Source organism: Typha angustifolia, chromosome 10 (genome assembly GCF_048772165.1).
Source record: "Typha angustifolia cultivar Huaian chromosome 10, ASM4877216v1, whole genome shotgun sequence".
NCBI classification, from domain to species: Eukaryota; Viridiplantae; Streptophyta; class Magnoliopsida; order Poales; family Typhaceae; genus Typha; species Typha angustifolia.
The window spans coordinates 8221867-8242811 of record NC_133248.1 but is presented as its reverse complement, the minus strand read 5'-3'; the positions used below and the strand labels follow the sequence as shown (position 1 = coordinate 8242811).

At 35.6% G+C, this 20945-nt stretch overlaps 1 protein-coding gene across 2 annotated transcripts; it reads left to right on the top strand.

Annotated features, from left to right (window-relative positions):
• Positions 1 to 212: 212 nt before the first annotated feature.
• LOC140768289 (uncharacterized) lies at positions 213 to 20022 on the top strand. Of its 2 annotated transcripts, none has more exons than XM_073108524.1 (18): positions 213 to 455; positions 1643 to 1772; positions 3774 to 3891; positions 7424 to 7522; positions 7693 to 7811; positions 7915 to 7995; positions 8078 to 8224; positions 8293 to 8362; positions 8441 to 8595; positions 14148 to 14312; positions 14392 to 14463; positions 14555 to 14675; positions 14768 to 15376; positions 15478 to 15611; positions 15689 to 15943; positions 16075 to 16701; positions 18476 to 18631; positions 19659 to 20022. In XM_073108524.1, the coding sequence occupies exons 2-18, from the start codon at positions 1644 to 1646 to the stop codon at positions 19725 to 19727; spliced, it is 3126 nt and encodes a 1041-aa protein (XP_072964625.1). In that variant the 5' UTR covers positions 213 to 455; position 1643; the 3' UTR covers positions 19728 to 20022. The 2 variants fall into 2 exon arrangements, with proteins under 2 accessions (XP_072964625.1, XP_072964626.1); XM_073108525.1 differs by having other exon boundaries at positions 1634 to 1772.
• Positions 20023 to 20945: the final 923 nt, after the last annotated feature.

The window sequence follows — 20945 nt, the reverse complement described above, 5'->3', positions numbered from 1 at the left end:
AATATATTTAACCCTGCTTACTTATGATTTGAGTCCTCGAGAGCTCGCGTGACCGGGCTAAAGAGGACCGACCCAAACGAGAGCATCAGGCCAGGTCCACTAAGGCCCATGGGCTGCTTTAATATTCGTGCACTGTCGGCAACGCGGATTATTTCGTCATAACAACGAACCGCTCGATCTCACAGTATTAAAGACGGCAATCCTTGAGGTTTGAGGTCGCCGAACACCGTAGCAACCAACAAAAGCGCTCTCTAGACGCTTCCAGAAACGCCATCACGGAAGACGAATCCAAGACAAGGAAAAAGGAGAGGAGAATAGAAAGTAATACTCCTGCCGCCCATCTCCCCTAATCCACTCTAGAAGGAACAAAAGTAGATCGCAATCCCGATCCAAATCGCACCGATTTTGTTGCGGAACCACGGGTCGATCCCCCTGTCGCGTGGAGTTTGATTCGGGTGAGTATTTCTTCGATTATTGGTGTTAATCGAATCCTTCTTTACGGAAGGTATTGTTTGATCTCAGTTTACGTATGCGTATAGATTTTGGATTGGTTTCATTTGACGCTCTGCAAAAAAGATTTAGGTCTCCAACGAAATTTGAGAACTTGGATACGTTGCAGCAGGTTGTTTGGTGGTTTACGGGAATTTCCGACAATATACCTTCTTGTTTATGGCTCCCTTGTTTGATATAAAGTTGAGCCGATGCCATTGCAGCAAGTGATGAATCCGTTAGGAGATAAGCTGATCTTTTCATTCCAGGGTTGGTCAAATGAAAACGGATTATAGGCTGAGTTAGTTCTGCTGAAAGTTTAGATGTGTGATCATGTAAGTTGCTGTTGATATATGTTCAAAAGAAAGACCGGAATTGCTATGTTCGCGTTGCAATTGACTGCTGATGGCCAGGTTTAGGTAGAATATTACCCTTGATTTGGAAGAAGCATTTTATTATTAGATCAGATTCTAAGAAATAGGGGACAGATGCAAGTATCTGTAAACTGTAAAGGCTTCTTTAATTGATGTAAACCATCCTGCAGACATGGACAATCTATAAGAAGGATAAAGATAGCTTTTGCTACAAGGAACCGTCTTCATATCTATGAATAACCCTAAGAGCCAGTGGAATAAACTCTTCCTTTAAATTGCAACCATAAGCATCACGATTATGAAAAGCGAAAACCTCAAGTATGTGTCACATATTGAATGGATGTAGGGTTTGGTTGGTCGACTTCTTCCCCATATTTAAGTATTTAACACTATTTATAAGCCTATCAATAGATGATGGAGAGAAACATATAACATGCAAAAGAAATATGGTGACAATAGTTGGTTGAGATTGTTGACAGCATGATGAAATTTCTTTTGTTATGAGAGTAGAGGAATAGATGTAATCTCTTAAATACACAGACGTACTTTTAATCTTACATGATGCAGTCAGTTAATGTAATGCTGCGTCTCTGCTATTTGTTTGAACACCATTTGCTATTTCTTCCTCTGGATTAATCATCCTTTCTCAGAAGTGATTTCTTATGCAATTGCTTTTCCGTCTGGATGGAAAAGGTAGTTGTATGATATACTCATTAAGCAATCACATGCTGTTTGTCATTTTTATGTCGCATGCATTTAAAGATGTTCAGTTTTGATAGGATGGCTGATGAAGCTTTTAAGGAGGGCAGCAATTTGAGGCAAGAGGTTGGTGATGGTTCGGAATCAACAATCGAAATCAATATTAAAACTCTGGATTCACGGATCTACAAATTTCGTGTGAACAAAGACGTAATGCTCTATTCTATCTCTAAATTGCACTCTTGATACTTGGTAGGCTTGAATTTACACAATCACTTACCATTGCCTGTATTATGAAAAGTTAAAATTGGTTGACTTTAACAGTACTTAACATTATGAGCACAAGCGTGGAGCTCATATAGTCATATGTATCATGAGACTGCTAGAATAACAGGTTGCAACAATCTATCGTGTAAATCTAATTGTTTTTTGAATTATGACAAGCAAACATGTGGCATTAGATGTATGTAATATTTTTAACTTAAATTTTAGTATTAATTTTTCTGTGCTCTATTTTGATATGAGCTAATTTTTATAGATTTATGTTTATCTGGAGATACTTTGCAATAAACATTTCTTATTGCATATTTTGGTTGTTTTGCCTTTTACATGCCAAAATGAATTTAGATAACCCTTGATATTGATGATGCTAATAAGTAACTGATAAATGCTATAATAAAAGAGCTATTATGTTAGAGCCTCTGAGGTGTTACTTTGTATTTATAGTCTTGAACAACACAAAACTTCAACCTTGCAATAAATAGAGACAGCTTGCGGAAAAGGGTCCATATCACTGACACAGATTAAATAGTTGGCATTAGAGGCTTGTTTGTTTGTTATTTTTTGGTTTTTATAGGTGTTTAACATGTACCTATAGTGTTGAGTTTCTTGTAATGTTGGGTATTTCAACTGTTGTTTTAGAAGGTAATTGTAGAGACAGCATATACACCCACATAAGTGGTGGCAGCTGATAGACGCCTCATATATGCAATATTGTGCCTGGACCACATATAGACTGCATATGTATATGCGCTTGTACATTGACTGCTAACTACTGCATATGCTTATGTGCCTTTATGTGCATTTGAAAGCAATATATTGAAATATTGAGATATCTATCTTGCTTCATAATAATTTTTTATTGATTAAAATTGTTGATGCAACTTATCAGTACTCAGAGATATTTGAGTAATCACATGATTGGAAAGTAGCATACCTTCATGGATCGGATTTTGTGAGGATGATTCTCCATGTATTAGTTCAATAGTTTATTAAGATAAATTATTCAATACACTTGTATGTAAACTATCTAAAGTTCTTTTTAATATTTTTACTGCAAGACTGCATATGCATCCGTGTATGTACCCTCATACTGGAGTCAGTGGCTTGACCACCAACACACTGTAGATGATTTTTGCAACATTGGTTTCAACTTTCTATGATCTTCATAGACACTTTAACTTATTGGATCCTTTCTCAATCTTATTGAAAGGTTGAACCTCCTGAGAGACCTGAGACCTGATTAATCCTTGTTCATTAGACATCATTAAAAGCACCGACAAATTATATGAGTTCCAGATGAATTATATGAGTTAGAAGGATGGTCAATGTGTACAAAGAGTTATTAGTAGCAAAATGGCCGTTTGCTTACTTTATAAGGGATATGGTGGGATTTATGCTGTATACAATGAGGAAATCTACAAGTGTGATTATTATAAAGACAGCTTGATGTAGGGAGGCTCACACCTGAATCTAATGTAGCAGCACTAAAAGAAACACAGACAAGGAAGAGAAAGAAAAGGAGAACACTTAGTGTCAGGAAACAAGGAATCAAACATTTTGCTTGCAATGGAATCTGTCATCTTATGTCTTGAACCATAATGTACTCCTTGAATTACTATGTAAACCAAGAATAATCATGTCTTGGACTTCAGAATCAATGCACAACTCTTGACTCATCCCACCACCTTTTGGACTTTGTTAAAACTTCTTACGTAATGACGTAAGTACGGACATGATATGAGAGGAATATTGATATTTGTGAACAAGGCAGAAACATCTTACTTTATAATTATTTGACACTTTATCTATTAGGAACCATGTATTTGCATAATGCCATCAAAATATGACATTATACAAAATTTCCTTTTTAAACTACCTTTTGAAGTTGGCTCATGACTTTATTGACCTAAAATTATAAGGTCTTTTCAGATGCCAGTGCCAGTTTTGAAGGATAAGATAGTAGATGCAACTGGTGTTCCGGTGGATCAGCAGCGGTTGATTTTTAGAGGAAAAGTTCTAAAGGATGATCACCTGCTCTCCGAATACCGTATCCTTTCTCTGTAGTATTTCGTTCTTGTTTAGCTTAATTAACTGTAGTTTATTTTGCATTAGAGAGTAGAAACTTTTGAAAGATCTATATAATAATGCTATAGTAATGTCTAATTCACCTATTGAATCTTCTCTCTAGTCTAGCATTTGGCTTGTGACTATAAAAAATGTCATTTTGGTTATAGTGAATGTTTGGTGACTTTGGTCATCGATAAGCTCTGACTATTGTGCATTTGAAACCAGAGTTAGAACCATGAAAATAAAATGCATTGCTTTCCTTCCCTAGAGTTCTATGTCAAGTGCACGGTAAAAGTTAAATTCTTATTATCAGTAAAACCAACTCTCATCTGTATTCAGTGGGAATATTTGGACTTCTTTTTTGGTGAATGGTCAAGTACTCAAGTATCATTTCTTCAAGATTGGAGTACATAAGTTCTTTATGATATTAATTATGAGCTTAACCATAAGAAGATAAAAAGAACAAAGAAAAGAAGAAAATGTTAAGAATTGTATGAATATCTCAGGTATGATATCATGGACAGTGCAAACAAAAGCTGCAAACCATCAGATAGTTGATATTTGACAATTGATATGCTTTCCTAATGAATGAAGCATGTAGTTCTGGTGTAGATGCCTTACACTCAAGGTTCTCTTTCCGTGACATTCATGGAACTAGTTCACTATTTCTTTACTTCCTGTGTTTTTCTGAAACTATCATGTTACACCTGAATATCTTCATGAGTGACATAGATGTCGCATCTTTCCTGTTCCTCTATTTCTTTAGGTTTCAAGATGCAGCTTTTTATATGTAACTTAAATGCTGTGCATTGTTAGAAGTTTCAGACACACGGGAACTCTTGGTTAACAAATAATGAGAGAATTTAACATTTTGATATAAGTGTCTTGAAGCTAGAATGTAAAAAAGCAGTTGACTTATCAGAATCTCCATTGAAATCTAAAAGAAAATGTGGAACTATATTGTGTCTTGGCCAAAACTGTTCTATTTTGGTGCGAACATATTGGATCCAGCCAGGACCAGTTGAATGTTGATCATTAGTTTTAGATCTTACTTTTAAGTTATTGAGCTGCACTTCAGATTTATTTTTCACACTTGAATACTACCCATGTCCTGATTGGTATTTTAGTTCTCTTTACTTCTCACTAATTAGCTCACGGTCTAGCCCACCCCTTCTTCCTCTTCCCTCTGATAATAACTGATCAACTACCACTACAAGAATCCGCCGAAGAAAAAGCTAATCTCGAGAGGGTAGGCGGCATAAGGTGTGTACTGTTTTCTTGCTTACATTTTTTTTTTCTTTTTGATAATTCGATTCTCTCCTTCAATCTTCTTCCCCATTCTCTTAATTACAGCAAGATCTTGTTGTTTGTAGTGGTTGATCCCACCAGGATTTATATGATGTTCTGAAAGGTTGTGAAATGTCCTGTGTTCTTTTTGAATTTTTGAATCGTTTCATTATTTTGTACACTAGAAAGAAGCTGATGCGAAACCGCTAAACTAGAGTGGTGTCAAAACTCTGAATGGTTTTTAAGAGACTGGAATCGAGAAGAAAACCAAAAGTTCAAACTGTTTAATGGAACTCATGAATTATATCACTATGAACTATGAGGATTAGTGTGTTATTGTGAAAATCTTGCATTGACATTATCTTTCAAACTCTTTCTTCACATCCTGTGCCAATTCTTCTTTTCAATCCCTTTATTTTCATTTCATGATTTAATTTATTTTAATTCTCTTGATCACATCCTATGAGATCACTTTTAGATTATGTAATTTGCCTTTTCCATCTTAAGCTATCAACGCTATGATCATGCATTATCTGAACTTTTTCTCACTTTTTCTTTTCACTCTCTCTCTTACTCTCTTTCCTTCACTCTTTTTTTTTTCTCTCCTGACCATATAACCATTGTTTCTCTTATAGAAAGATCTAGCTCCGGCGAACTCCGGTAAACTCCGACGAACTCTGGTATATAATTTTCTAATTTATTTTTTTATTTCTCTCTTAATTTTTTTTATTTCTTTTACTCTCTCTTTTCTTCTTGTTTATATTTCTTCTTCTTCACTGCACTATAGTTTTTTTTTTATTTGATTTTCTTCAACTTACTCTTTTTCTAATCTTTAATTTTTTTAATTTTTATTGCACCATAGTTTTTCTCTCTTTATTTATTATTCTTAGTAATTTTTTTTTTAAATTTTTAGAAGTTTTCATGCATTTTTAAATAATACTTTGAATTTTACGTAATTAAAAAGTTTGGTTACCGATACGGTCGATCTGGCTGGTATGTATCGTTTTTTCAAAATGTTGATCCTAATATCGATCCCGATTTTTTGAACTTTGGTTATGGTAATGAGAGGAACTGTAGATGCAGATTTTCTTGATATCGGTACCTTTTCCATAATAGAGATTTTCAATTCTCATCCCCTACTTATAATTTAGATTTGAAAATTGGAGAATGTCCTACATTAGGGGTAAATATCTTTTTTTGACAAAAGTCAAGATATGCTCAGTTTCATTTCAAAACATCCAAGATAGTATCTACCTGAGGTAGATGCACAAGCTGTTTACATCAGATATACACATCACCTAACACCAGGTATCAAAATAGAACCAAAAAATGAGGAAATGTATCATGCCACACCCAGACAAAGCATATCAAAGCAAAAGGAAAGCAACAAATCTAGTCATCCAAATTGATAGTGTCCTTCCTTCCATGGACTTGAAGCCTAGCTTTTGTCTGCCAATCATCTGCTTTAATGCCTGTCCGACGAATAAACAGATTTTTAACTTGATGCATCAATTTTGCAGGTTGCTTGGTTTTAGATTTTTTGAAAGTTTTACTGTTCCTTTCAGACCAAAGGAACCAAAAATAGGCAGCCATCCACATTCTCCACTACCTCTTATTTGCATTCCCTACACCTCTGCACTTCCCAACAGTCCAGACATCAGTAGCAACTTTGGGTGGCTTGAAGTTGAACTCAGATCTACCTTACTTTAGTGCTCTATTTGGAAAATAATTTTGTAGGAAACCTAAGTTTTATTGCATCTTCGACAACAGCATCTTGTTTTCTAATTTCATCTCCTTGTTGTCATGCAGTCATATTGTAGATAGCGGCAATCTTTGATATTGTAGAGAAACCCGTACACTTAGTTTTTCAATGGAAGATTTTTCTTATATGTTCTATATTATCATATTACATTGTTTGCTTTGAGTTTAGGAACCCCTAAATTAGTTGAGTAACTAAATCTTTTTATTTTTTTCATATCTAATCAAGTTTTCTCTTCAAAAAATTAAGACTAAGAAATGAGATTAACTAATCGTGTTTGAGACTTAGTCTCAAACCAAACAAAGCCTTAATGTCTCAGTTTAATAATTTTTATTAAATGGATGTTCATAATTTTCTTTCTATTCTTTTACTTGCATGTCATTGGAAGCTGATATATTTTCAATAAGTTTCGCCACTTCCTTTTCTTTTGTTAGACTTGCATATTTGTACCTTTGACAATGCATAGATGTGGAAGATGGGCATACACTACATTTGGTTGCTAGACAACCAGTTCAATCACAACATACACCTGGGACAGCTTCGGGAGAAAGCACTCCTAATAATGGTAACCAAAGTTCAATCATCAATCATGACCAATGTTATAGAACATGTTGTGTCATTCTTTATTGATTTTTTTTTTAAATTTTTATTTCACTAGTTTCTGTTATTTGTTTAACAATGAACTTTGTTTTGTACGGTAGTCTAGAGTCTCACAAGTGGTACATCCATTTATAGGAAATGATTCTACTGGCAGTGCACTGCCCAATAGGGCTGGACAAGTTGCACATGGCATTGTTGTTGGGAGTGTTAATATTGCTGATAATGGAGAAGCAATAGTAGCTGATATTGCTCGGGTATGTTTTCTGTTGTGATTTGCCTGGTTGAAGTTGGACTGGTATTTCTTGTTATCTGAGCTCCATATTTCTTAATTTAAGCTGCCTTATCAATTATTTGTAGGGTGTTGGGGAACTTTTGCGTTCTTTGGGGGTAGGGTCAATTGCTCCCCCTGGAGGAGTGAGCAACAATTCATCTCCTACTGTATGTGGGCTCCTTTGAGGCTTCAGAATTTGCTTTAGTTTTTAGTTGCCATAGTGATGTATGTTCTTATCTGTCCAATCAGATCCCTCCAAATGCAGAAACAGAAGGGGCAAGGAATGTTAGTAATAGAGCTCAGCTGGGTAACATGGTACAGCCAGGATTTGCAATTCTCAATCATCCAGCTCAAATATCACAATTTCGACCTGCTGGGACATTATCTCGGCATATGGTAAATATCTTTCTTCTGATCTTTTCATAGTTCATATCATCTTTGATACATTGGTTTTCTTTATTCAGGTTATTCCTGATTCTTTGACAACTCTTTTGGATTTCATTGGTCGCATGGACTTAGCATTGCAAAATAATGGTCAGTTCACTGTTTGTGATGTTCATTACCTGGGAAATATGTGGTTACGATATTTAATATGTTAAATGAATTATGAAGGTTCTCAGTCATCTACACTTACCAACATTCAATTTCCTCCGAGAACTGAAGATGCGTCTTTGCAATTTAGAGGACCACCAACTCCTCAGCTGTTGGGCTCAGTTATTGAGCGAGCACGACTACTTCTTAGTGGCAATGCAACATCTGCGCTTTCTGTATGTTCTTATCTTGGACTTTGTTGGAGTACTTTATTTACAATGTTTGGCATTATATTATTATTTGGACCAGAACTGATATGATGGATTGGACGCATGTCTTAAGTAAGTCTACTTATGTATTATTAAACATGAAGGAAAAGCAATCTTATTATCCATACTGATTGAATGGTCATGAAAACTTATTATTCTTCATAGCAGTAAAAGGTTCAAGAATGACTTCATCAATATCCAAGACCTTTTCAATAAAATGGATCAACTGCTGCATTACACTTTTGACTGTCTATTGACTGTATTAGCCCTCCAAAGTTGTTGCCAAGAAGCCCCGTTTCTTGTCAATAAAATCGAGTAGACTGAAAACCCTTCTTAATTTTGTGTGCTTTATGGTCTTCTTTGGATGCTCAAGCCATATTAACGTTTCTCACATACCTTTTCCTTTATGGAGGCTACCCAATTTAGGGCTGATATGATACTTATACTCAAGGATTCGAGTTTCGGCCGATCCCGAGTGGGATCGGCTGAGTCAGCAGCAGCTAGAGAGAGAGGGAGAGAGAGAGTGAGGGAGAGAGAGGAAGGGAGAGTGAGGGAGAGAAAAGGAGAGAGAGAGAGAGAGAGAGAGGGAGAGAAAAGGAGAGAGAGAGAGGGGGGGGGGAAAGCGAGAGAGAGTGAGAGAGAGGAAAGATTAAAAAAAAGAGGGTATGAGAGAGAGAGAAAATGGAAGAGAGAGTGAGGGAGAGGGAAAGATTAAAAAAAGGGTATGAAAGAGGAAAAAAGGAAGAGAGAGTGAGGGAGAGGGAAAGATTAAAAAAAAAGGTGAGAAAGAGAGAGAAAAAGATAAAAAAAAGAATGTGGGAGAGAATGAATACTTTAGAGTTTAGACTAACAATTAGAGGGATAGAAAAGAAGAGAGGGAGAAAAAGAGATTTTTACTTTTTAGGCTTTATATGCGAGTAATTATTATTTCTTATTTTCTTATAATTCTAAATTTTTAGAAATTTCTCTAACATTTTTAATAATATTTAGAATTTTATTTAATTAAAATAGTCCGATCCGATACAGGCGGCTGATACTGCTGATACGTATCGTTTTTTCGAACGGCCGATCCTGATCCCGATACCGATTTTTGGAACCTTGCTTATACTACCTTGTCCGATATTCAACATCCTCGTTCCGGGCAACAATTGACTTTTGCAAACCTTGCCCAATATCACTAGAATACTCCTTTTAGTCCATATCTTATGTAAATTTCCTTTCAGTGAGGATCACAAGGGACCAGGAGAATACCGGAAACTGCGTACATCAGGTTATGTTGTCGTAGAGTGAATGGTCCTCTGCTTCTCACATTGTTTGAAGAAGTTCCCTGTGTAGGGGTACATATGTAAATATATAGGTGGTGATGGCTGGTAAACTGGTCAATGTGCAACATTGAATGTGGACCAGTGTATGCATAAGTGGGCGGCATGATCACATCAGTATATCTGCATGCATATACCATACATGCACCATTGTTCATATGCCTTCATAAGCAATATCAACTCTACGTTGTATTGTTGTTTTGAGTTTTGACAGATTGAAACTTCATGTGTCTCCAATTTTGGTGATTGTTGTTCATTTTTTTGGCCCTTTGTTTGGGTTTAAACTTTTAAATAAGCCGAGCTTGTGTGTTGAGTTTGGCTCAACTTGGTTTGAAACTAATATTAGCCAAGCTCAACCTCGGGTTGAACTCTAGTCGAACTAGTGGGCCAGCTCAAGCCTGGTTTTGGTTCCAAAATGACTAGACCTTCTATTACATGTATATGATTAGGCACCCAAGCTGGCATCTAGGTTCAACCATTGGATAAAAGAAGAGGGCAAGAAAGACACCTATAAGTTATTCACTTAATCTATGTCATCAATCATCTAGGGATTAAATATGAAGTATCCACATAAATATATATACTATATGCTTTTGTAGCATACAGATGTGTATGAGCTAATTTGAGCCAAGACCTAGCAAACCAAAAGTAACTCAAACTCTGCTATATGAGCTTGAGCTTGATTTGTTTACAAGGGAGCAAGCTTGAACTGAGCCAGAAATAAATTGCTTTTGAGCTGTCTCAATGTCAAAGAGCTTATTTTACACTGCTAAGTTCTGTTGTTATATCTATCATGTTTGATTTGATGCTTTGTTGTTGGCAGTTATCAACTTATTGTACTTGTTAGAGACATTGACTTGTCATGTTACACGGTAATGATGTATGTATATTGTCATTCTAATTATTGAGGGAATATTGATGAGTATGACTTTTCTGCATATCATTTAGCAACCTTAACCCATTTATTTGGTGACTTTCAATGACTATGTTTAATATATAATGAATTTAAATAATATACTATTTTAGTATTTTTAGTCTGGATATCTGTTTGGTATGCAACTACAAATGTGCATGCTGGCAAAGTTTTTATGGTCCTTTAGTTGTATGTTTTGTCCACTTAAATTATAGAGATCATTACACTCTGACCCCTTCAAATATAGGTGATTTTCACTTTTACCCTAATTTTTTTTCTTGACAACTCCCTTCAGCTATCCAAAATCATCAACTGTATCCTTTTGTCAGTTTATTTTGTTTTTTGTTTTTTCTCGAGAGAAAGTTCTTAGATGGTTCCATTTGTAAGTTTACTATTGGGGTTTCTAACAGAAAGTTGTCACATGTTAAGCACATGACCTTATTATTGATCAAAATATCTTCTTCCTCAACCACACTTGTTCTCTTCTTCCTCCACTTTCTCATGTTTCTTCCAAACTATAATCTTACATATAAATCTCACTGGTCACCACTACAACTATCATGACTAATCCTTCTAATTCTCCTCATCTCTCTCCCAAACCCAAATCTAGATATACATTTCAGCACCATCACTAGCCTTTGTAATGCTCTTTCTCCCCAAACCCTAACATAAGATATAAATTCCTCTATTACCACTACTTATACCACTGCAAACAATCCCTCAATAACCCTTTTAATCATTATTGGAATAGTGATGATCCAATAGCCCTTCAGTGGAGTAGATGTTTTAGGGGTATACTAATCATTTTGTAACTTTTTCTAACATTATCAACAGTTGGTAACTTTGGGTAGTTGAGGAGGTCCTGTTAATCATGATGGGTGTACTAATTGAAACTTTCCCTGCCAATACTTGCACATCCCAATGCCGAGGTGTGCCGAGCCATGTCGGTCGGCACAAGTGCATGTTGAATTGGCATAAACTTGTGCAGACCCTTGCTAGTTGGCACAATGTTTTTTATTTTTAATTCTTTACACTTTAAAACTAATTTGGAATCTACAAATGATAGATCTATGCTCCATTTTGTTAGATTTATTATTTATAAGGGTCATTATATATAGATCTAGCATTTTGGTGCTAGATCTACAAAAAATACTATTTGAAACATAATTCAACGATGGTTGTGCCACAGGCACGGACCGTGCTGACCACCGGCCGGCACGGCACGTGCCGCGACATTTGCCGGCCATGTCGTAAGTGAAGGAGAGAAAAAAAAAGGGATACTCACCTTCTCCTTCGTTGTTACCGTTGCCAATCGCCGCTTGTCGATTGCTACTCGCTGCCACCCGAGCTTGAGGGAGGAGGAGGAAGAGAGAAAGAGAGAGAGAGAGAAGGTTATCGATTAAAAACTTAAGTTGCGGATTCGGATATCTCGATCTCTCTTCCTCCTCCCTTGGGCTAGGGCACCCGACGCAAGCTCAGGCGACGGCGACAGCGATAGCCATCGGCAAAGTAGCTCGACGACCAAGTCAATAATGAGCGGTGGTATTATTAGGAGTGCTGCATGGCAGCACCCCTCGTGTCATGTGCTGGTACGTTGCCGACATGATCATCCATGACATAATTATTAGAATCAGATCAGATATTGACTCGATCAGAGGTCATGTCATTGGGTTATTGGTTCAATCAGTGGTTCCCTTAGTCTGATTGCTGGTTTTTAAAATTATTTAAATAATATATATATATATATATGTATATATATATAGTTCTAAATAATTATAAAAATAAAAAAATATCTACTAAAGTAGTATAATTGTATGTATATCCCTCAAAATATATGTTATTTATATAGATATCCTCATAATTACTTTTTAAATTAAGCTATTTAATAAAAAAAGATAAAAATGTTATTAACTAAGAGAAATATTTCAAAACTTAAATAAGGATATTTCTATATTTTTACATTTAAATTGTTCAAATTTTATTGGTAATTTACTCCAAAGGATATTCATGCAAGAAATAAGGATTTTAAAAAGTATATATGTAAAAATTGTGTATTCTGAGCGATATACATATAAGTATAAATTTTAGAGAGACGTACAAGTAAATAAGTGCCTTTTTAGGGTATGTGTGCAAAAAAAAGCTAATTTTAAAACACAGATATATTATTAATTAAAACATTTTCAAAATTTTGGGACTAAAATACCATTCATTTATAGAATAGAATAATTAAATATTAGGGATAATTGGGTAACTTTTAAAAGCAGTTGACTCGATTAGTTCGCCAAAAAATAGCTGGGTTGCATGGGTCACTTGTTCAACCACTGGGTTAGTCGCTTTATACTCGATCGATTGCTTATCTGGTCTGATAATAAAATCGAACCGAGTTAATAGTCGGTTCACTGGTCTGACCACTTGGACGGATTTGGTTTTTATAATTATGCTTTAAAATATTGGAATCAAATAAAAATTTTGATTTTCCCAAAATTTCCACCAAATCAAACTCATTTAAATTGCGTCAAAATTGGCATATGAACATATCAGATTAACTCTATATGAGTTGATTTGATTCCAAACTTTATAATTTTTAGCTAAACTTTTAGTAGGATTAGATTTCCACCAAAATTTTCCTAATTTCAAAAAAATTCAAAATTAATATGACAAATTCATTTAAATTGGGTCAAAGTTGATATAAGATCATGTTGGATTAACTATGCTCAACTAGATTTTAGTTATAACTATTGAGCTATTGTCAATTAATCTATTCAATCATATTATTTATTGAATCATCTTTCTACTTGACTTTTGCTATATCTTTTATAAAATAGGTTATTTACAATATTATAAGTACAAAAGACTCTAATGTAGGCCTTATTATGTATATTCAAACAAAAAACATATATAAAGACTCTAAATAATATATTAGAGTGGCTCGGCTCGTGGTAACTGGATTTCGGCATAGCACACACTTTTGGCACGCCATTCTTCCCAATTATATAGAGAAAAAATGATGGGGATGAAAGTGAAAATCACAAAGTGCAATTATCCTGAAATTATATATTCTATTATATGGTGGCATGACTATTTGCATACCACAGTTGCTTTTTAAATTTTGGTTTCATATATGCTCCTTGCATCTGTTTATCTTGACCATTTAAATCCTTCCCATGGACTTTAGTGAGAATTATCTTAAGATGTTTGTCTCTTTAACTTTTGCTGTAAAATATTTATGTATAAGCATTCACTAAAAAGTAATTTTTTCAATTTCTATTGTTGTTTCTGTAAAGCACATTGCGCAACGCCTAGAGAGAGAAGCTCTTTCTACTGATACAGCAGTGCGCAATCAGATTCAGAGTGAGGCAATGCATTTAGGAGTAGCTATGCAGCATTTAGGTGCCATGCTTTTGGAGCTTGGCCGGACAACAATGACACTTCGGATGGGACAATCTCCTGTATGTTGTCTTCTGCTGATGTTCTTCAAGGTATGTGAGCTTGACTTGTGAAGAAAGCTAAACTCTTTTGATGGTGCAGGCCGAGTCTTTTGTGAATGCTGGTCCATCAGTTTACATTTCTGCAACAGGACCAAACCCTATAATGGTTCAGGTGAATGTTCAAATTGTTCCTTTTTCTGTCATCTCGTCATTTGAAAACTTTGTTGACCACATTGTAGTAACATATAACTTTCGATGTGCAGCCTTTTCCTCTTCAGACTAGCTCCTTATTTGGTGCATCCACTGCTCCAATTGTTAATGGAGTTTCAGGTCAGCTTGGTGGTGGAGATCCTTCGAGGAACATCAACATCCATATTCATGCTGGTAAGAGGGTTATTTTCCCTTTTTAGAGTGACCTAATCTATCAACCTGCAACTATCTCCTTCTATTGGAGCTAATTTCTTTGACAAAATCAGGTTCCTCTGCTGCATCCGGTGTTGCATCTGCTGATACAAGGACAAATTCAGGGAACGTTGGTCATGGAGAACAGCCGATTGTAGAACAAGTATTTCAAAATGTGAATAATTCAGGTGATTCAAATTCAATGCGAGGATTACCACCAAGGACTATTCTTACTGCTATACCAGGACGTTCCCCTTCTGAGACTGCAAGTCATGTCCTTAATGTTATGTACCCTGTCAGTGTGAGGTCTCAATCATCACTCCCTAACCAATCAGCCTCTTCTCAAGGTTCTCATCCAACTGTGAGCTCTGGATTTGTGCCAATTCTTGCACCTCAAACCTCTTCAGGAGCTAGTGGTCTCTCTGCTGTTGTAGCACAAATTAGTGCACGTGTTTCCAGTGCCCTTTCTGGGAATGAACGAGGTCAACCTTTCTCTTCCCTTTCTTCCCAAAATTCTGAAGTTCAAGGATCTCATCCAGATGCCAACAATGAAGTACAACGTACCTCACTTGTTACATCAACAAGTGCACAAATAGGAAGTGAACTTCTGAGCACTACTGAAGGCCAATGCTCATCATCTTCTAGCATGCAGTCCTATATCACACCATTTACCAGTTCAACAGGTACTTTGATTTTTGGAATTTCTGGTGCATGAACTTCTGTTTTAAAATATGGTGGAAGTAATGTTTTCCATTTCCTTGTATCACCTTTATCATTTTCCCAGAATCTTTGCCAGTGAACAAAGTTGAGCTTGATTTAAGTAGTCAGGATAATAGTGTGGGCGGTATCAACAATGTTAGTAGGGATGATTCTGCTCAAACAGTTGCTTCTGTTAACATGAAAGAATGTGAGAATCAGGTATTTTTCCATTGTTACATCAGTTGCGATTTCTTCCATTAAAGAAATTATCGATCTATCTGCTTTTCTATTCTCAGATCCAGCAAAGGGGTCCTGGTTTTTCTCCCAGTTTGGGATATAATGGACCTTCAGATTTGGTGGGCTCATTAACTACTAGCTTGGCAGGCAACTCTAAGAATTGCCAACCCTGTGCAGCTAGCAGTTCATCAGTTGATAAATCTGGGGAACAAAATCCAGAGTCAGATGGTGAAATGCGTGCTTCACGGTCCAGTAGGAATGTCGAGAGTGACAAGCCACCCTTGGGCTTGGGTCTTGGAGGTTTGCAGTCCAAGGTGATAAAAGACTTAGTTTGCTTGTAGCATGCACGATTTTTCCCTCTTTAATGCACTTTTTAGTATTGATGATAGTTAGAATAATATTGGCATTCATTATCTTATATACTTATGCTTTCTTAATATCTCAGAAACGGGGTAAACCAGCAAAGCCCACCAGTAGTAATGTATCTCGTGACACATCTTTAGTCAACCAAAACCAGCAATCTATTACTAAGGGCCAACAGGTTCTGCAAACCCTTGTTTCCCAAAGCTCTGATGCAAATGGAATTGATTCACATGGTTCCTCTACTCCTGTGTCCTCTATCGGTCAGGTTTTGGAAGGAATGTCATTGGGAGGACGTGGTGCCCAAGGACAAATTGATTTTAACAGCATGTTGTCAAATGTCCTCCAGACCCCTGCATTTAACAGTCTCTTGACGAATGTGGCTGAGCAGACTGGAGTTGGCTCTCCTTCTGATTTGAGGAACATGATGGAGCAGTGTACGCAGATACCTGCAATGAGGAACACATTGAATAACATTGTGCAACAGGTAGAAGGACAAGACCAAGACCTCGGAAGCATGATTCCAGGTTTAGGTAGGGGCGGAGGTGGAATTGATTTTTCAAGAATGGTTCAACAGATGATGCCTGTTGTGTCACAAGCTCTTGGCAGGGGATTGGCACGCCCTACAACAGTTAATGGTTTGCAATCTGGAACTCAGACACAAGCTGGTGGAACACGTGGTGCTGATGTGTCACACGATAGAAATGCTCAGGTGTATAATTGATCTTTTTTCTTATTTCTTATAAGCAATATTTGCTAGCATCATGGATTGTCGTGTCAATTGCCACGGTTGGCATAGGTCGATATGTATCATGCCACTAGGAATTAAGCATATCTTACTTTAAACAAATCAATTTGGGGTCTATTTTATTTCTTTTTATACCTCTTGCATTGTGGTGCTTGATCAGCATAGATTATACTTAAAATTTTAGAAATCAAAGGGAAGGTTTGATTTTTCTGAAGCTATTTGCCCCACCTTAGGAAATTTGAGAAAAAATGGGATAAATGATGAGATTAAAAATTTATTTAAACTAATTGCATACGTTGCATTAATATCTAGTATTGAATGACTTTATATTATATCTTAAAACCTATTTTAAAACCCTAGAAATGTTTATTCGACTTGCCAAGACTGTTCTGTGTGCCAAAGGAGCCAAGATCAGCACGCCCCATGCCTTCAGCATGGCAATACTGTGTTCTTAAATCTGTGTTTATCTCTATAATGTTCTAAGGAGGAAACATTCCTAAATCTCTTCCTAAATCTATAATTCTAAGGCCTTCCATAGTCATTTTTTTTAAGGAGGATGCCACAGATGTTCTATATTTAATATTTCCGTCTGTCGCATACTTCGATGTTTCCTTATATAAGTAGCTCGGCTTTGCAGACATACACACTTGTACCACCCATAGTTCGAACTTCAATTTCTATTTGGGTTTTGGCTTGTTTAAAAAACAAAATATTTTGGGTTCTAGTTCTGTTGTATTGGTTTCAGACTTCTTTTGATAATTAGTCTTATTTATCTTATTTTTTAACGCATCACATAAAATTTAATAACATTTAAGCAATGAAGTTGATATTGAGTCAGGTGCAAGTTGGATTCAAGTCAAATCAGGCTTTGAATTTAAAGCATACACTGAAAAGTTATTATTATGCTTCGGATGGATGCTAGTTTAAGGGGGGAGAGTGTCAAATTATATAGGACCTAAATGTGAAACGTTACGGCAAAACATCTCAGTTTCGGATGAAACTTCAAACCATTGCACCACCTTATATAGTTGACTTGTTGAACCATATCAAATTTTGCTACTTATTTTGAATGCAGAAATTGATACCAATAATATTTCTTTTATATTATCATTTTTGTTGCCCAACTTTCTGTGGAACATAACCTACCTCCCATTTGGAAAAAAGTCTAAATGAAGTGCTTCCTATTGTTCATGGGGCAGATTGGAACTAACTGGTGAATTTTACTACTGCATGATATAGGACATCTAGGGATGGATGTTTTGGTTATCTTATCCTAGCATGAAAAAATGGAACTTTTTCTCTGGTTGTAGACACGTTATGTTAGTCTTCTGTGAAACTCATATCATGAGTATTTGATTCTTTTTACGTCCTCTATTTTATGATTTACCTTTTCAATTATTTCATGACTGTTTTCAGCTTACTTCTCCTTGATTAAAGTTGGCTGTATTGTCTTTTAGGAGAAGCTTTTGTATGGCCTGGTGCATCATCTCTTCTTGACAGTAGACAATAAGAACTTATCTTCTTAGAACTGTATTGGAAAGCAAATTCGGGACCATGAATTTCCTGTTCTTTTTACTTATTTCGATAGTTTGTATTAAGCCTTATATTTTTTTTTCCAATCTTCTGTGTCATTTCGAGAATGTAAGAGATAAGCTTCTCTAGTGGAGTCCTAGATAATATGACTTGAAGTATCTCTACGTGCTACTGACAGTTTCTCTTATTCATATTAAATTGTCAGATTGATCTCCATCAAGCTCGTGAAAGAATAGAACAACATGATACTCCTGGAAATATTTTTGAAGCTGTTCTTGAAGGTGCTGATAGCCTGCATGGTGAAGATAACAGCTTCCAGGATCTTGTTGAAGAACTTAGCTGCAATACTGATCTAGCAAATGTATGTTTTAAGTTTCCTATTTGTTCTTGCAGTCTGAAATTCCAAGATTTAGCTAATGATTATCTGCTTTAATATCAAAACTCTCTTGGCACTTTTATTCAATATCTTTCTTTGGTCTAGATCTATATAGAATAAAGGTACAAGTCATTCTCAGTTAATAATTGACATTGATGCAAACGATGATCCTTTTAGCTTCCCTAGAAACATTTTACTAATTGAAACCTGGCCATTTCATCATTTGTTAGAAATTGGGGAAAAATATATTTTAACCCCTTGCTGTTATGCCAAAATGCAAGGTGCTACCATGTAGTTTAAGTTCTATGATACATTGACACCACACCTTTTTGTTGGCAACTAAATTGCAAATGTTAAAGTGTAAACAGACATAAATGGTGATACAGCATGGGTCATACTTTTGGACTTTCTTATTATCAGAAATTATGATCAGGTTCTTTTCTATTTCTTTTATTAAGGGTGTAATTTCAGTGACTCTACTTCTTTTATCTTATTGTAACTCTGTTTTGCAAAATATTTAGTTGGATGCAGTAGTCATCGTCATACTTGATAGCCATGTTCTTTTTTCTGGATTGTTCCTGTTTTGGCTGCTGATTTGTCATAGTAGGGAAGAACATCACAATTAGAGCTAGACTTGCTTCAGATTTTTACCAAAGTATATTCCAGATTTCAGGCTGCTAGCCATTGCGAATGCTATAAACAACATTTGGTCCTTTTCTTATCCATTGGCCTCTTCATTGGCTATCTTTTTGATCTGAATTGAGTATCTATTTCTCTGTGCTGACGTCAGTTGGGATACAATCAAAACCTGAAGTGAAGGAAAAATAATATCTTGAGTCCATCATGTGATTTATGCTCAAGTCAATTTAATTGTAGTTTTCATACATATGTAGATGCACATTATATATTTCACGTCATCAGCAGACACTTTTTTGGACTTGTCTTGATTTCTCCTGTTTTAGTTTCATTTGATCATTACAATCTTGATGCTATGAGCACCCTTCATTTTCAGGATTATATGAATTTCTTGCGCCGTCAAGTGTATCAGAGGGTACAATCAGGATCCAATTCTAAAACATAGTCATAAGATGCTTCTTTCCTGGCCAGTTGTCTATCCTTTTCCACGTTGTCAGCAATCGAGGTTATGAAGAGCTCAGTGAGCAAGAGTTTGCAATCCAAACGCAGCCTTCCATGCAGGTTTATAGTGTGGGATTTAGTACATTTTTGGTGAATTTGTTGTAATAACTTATAAAACGGAAGCTTCTATTGGTGATCTTTGTAAGTCCTAATTCTTGTAAATTTATTATTGCTCCTGTTTTCAGGTGGTTTGACGTGTTTGTTCATTATCAGGTGAATATTGATATCTTTTCTTTGCCCGCGGTTTCTTGAATTTACCTGTCATGGAAGACTTTTGTGGATCTTCCAATACAGGTATAGTTGAATATGAAAGCTAGTGCGCCTCTTATTTGGTTTTGGAGATCTGTTCTCTCTATATATAAATATATATATTCTTTTTATTGGAGAAAAAGTTCTAATTGGAAATATTTTAGTACAATTATTAATAAAAGATCTTCAAGATCTATATTTTACTACTTGTAAGGTTTTGCACAAAGCAGAGGCTCTCTTTTCTTATTACCTTATTACATGTTCTTTTTTGATCCTGTCTAAATAAATTACTACTCCTTGGTGGCATTATGTTCTTGTTGTTGGATATGCTAAGGATCATCTCTGACGATCTCAGTGTAACTTACACTTTTACGAGTGCAAACTCATTTAAATCGGTGAATCCTAAATCATTTCATTTACAATTTTTTCTTTTGTCGAGAATAATGGGCTAAGCCCAGTTATGGTTATTAAAAGGAAGAATGTACAAGATTAAGGTTCCATAGGTTAGAGGGAACAAAGGTTAAGAAAAACGCATTTTTTTAAATAATTTTTTTTTATTTGAAAGCATTTAAGTCTCACTAAGTTTTTATCTAACAAATATAGTCATTAAATCTAAGCTTCAAATTGTTGTACTGTTAAGTTATTACTTTTAGTTGAAGCTATTACTTTTAGTTGTTGCGACGCTGTGTTGCTCTCCTAGGTTTGTTTGGCGGTGGATTAAAACTTGTAACAAGTGGGGTACCCTCCCAACTTCCTAAAATTGGATGATGAAAGAAGCTTTTGTTGGGTAAAATGATTTTTATTTCCTTTCCAATTTTTGACTTTTTGACCAAAGTATTGCTACAATATAAAATATTTTATAAAGTACGTTACTGTTCAAACTATTTCTTAAACTAATACAATGATGAAGTCC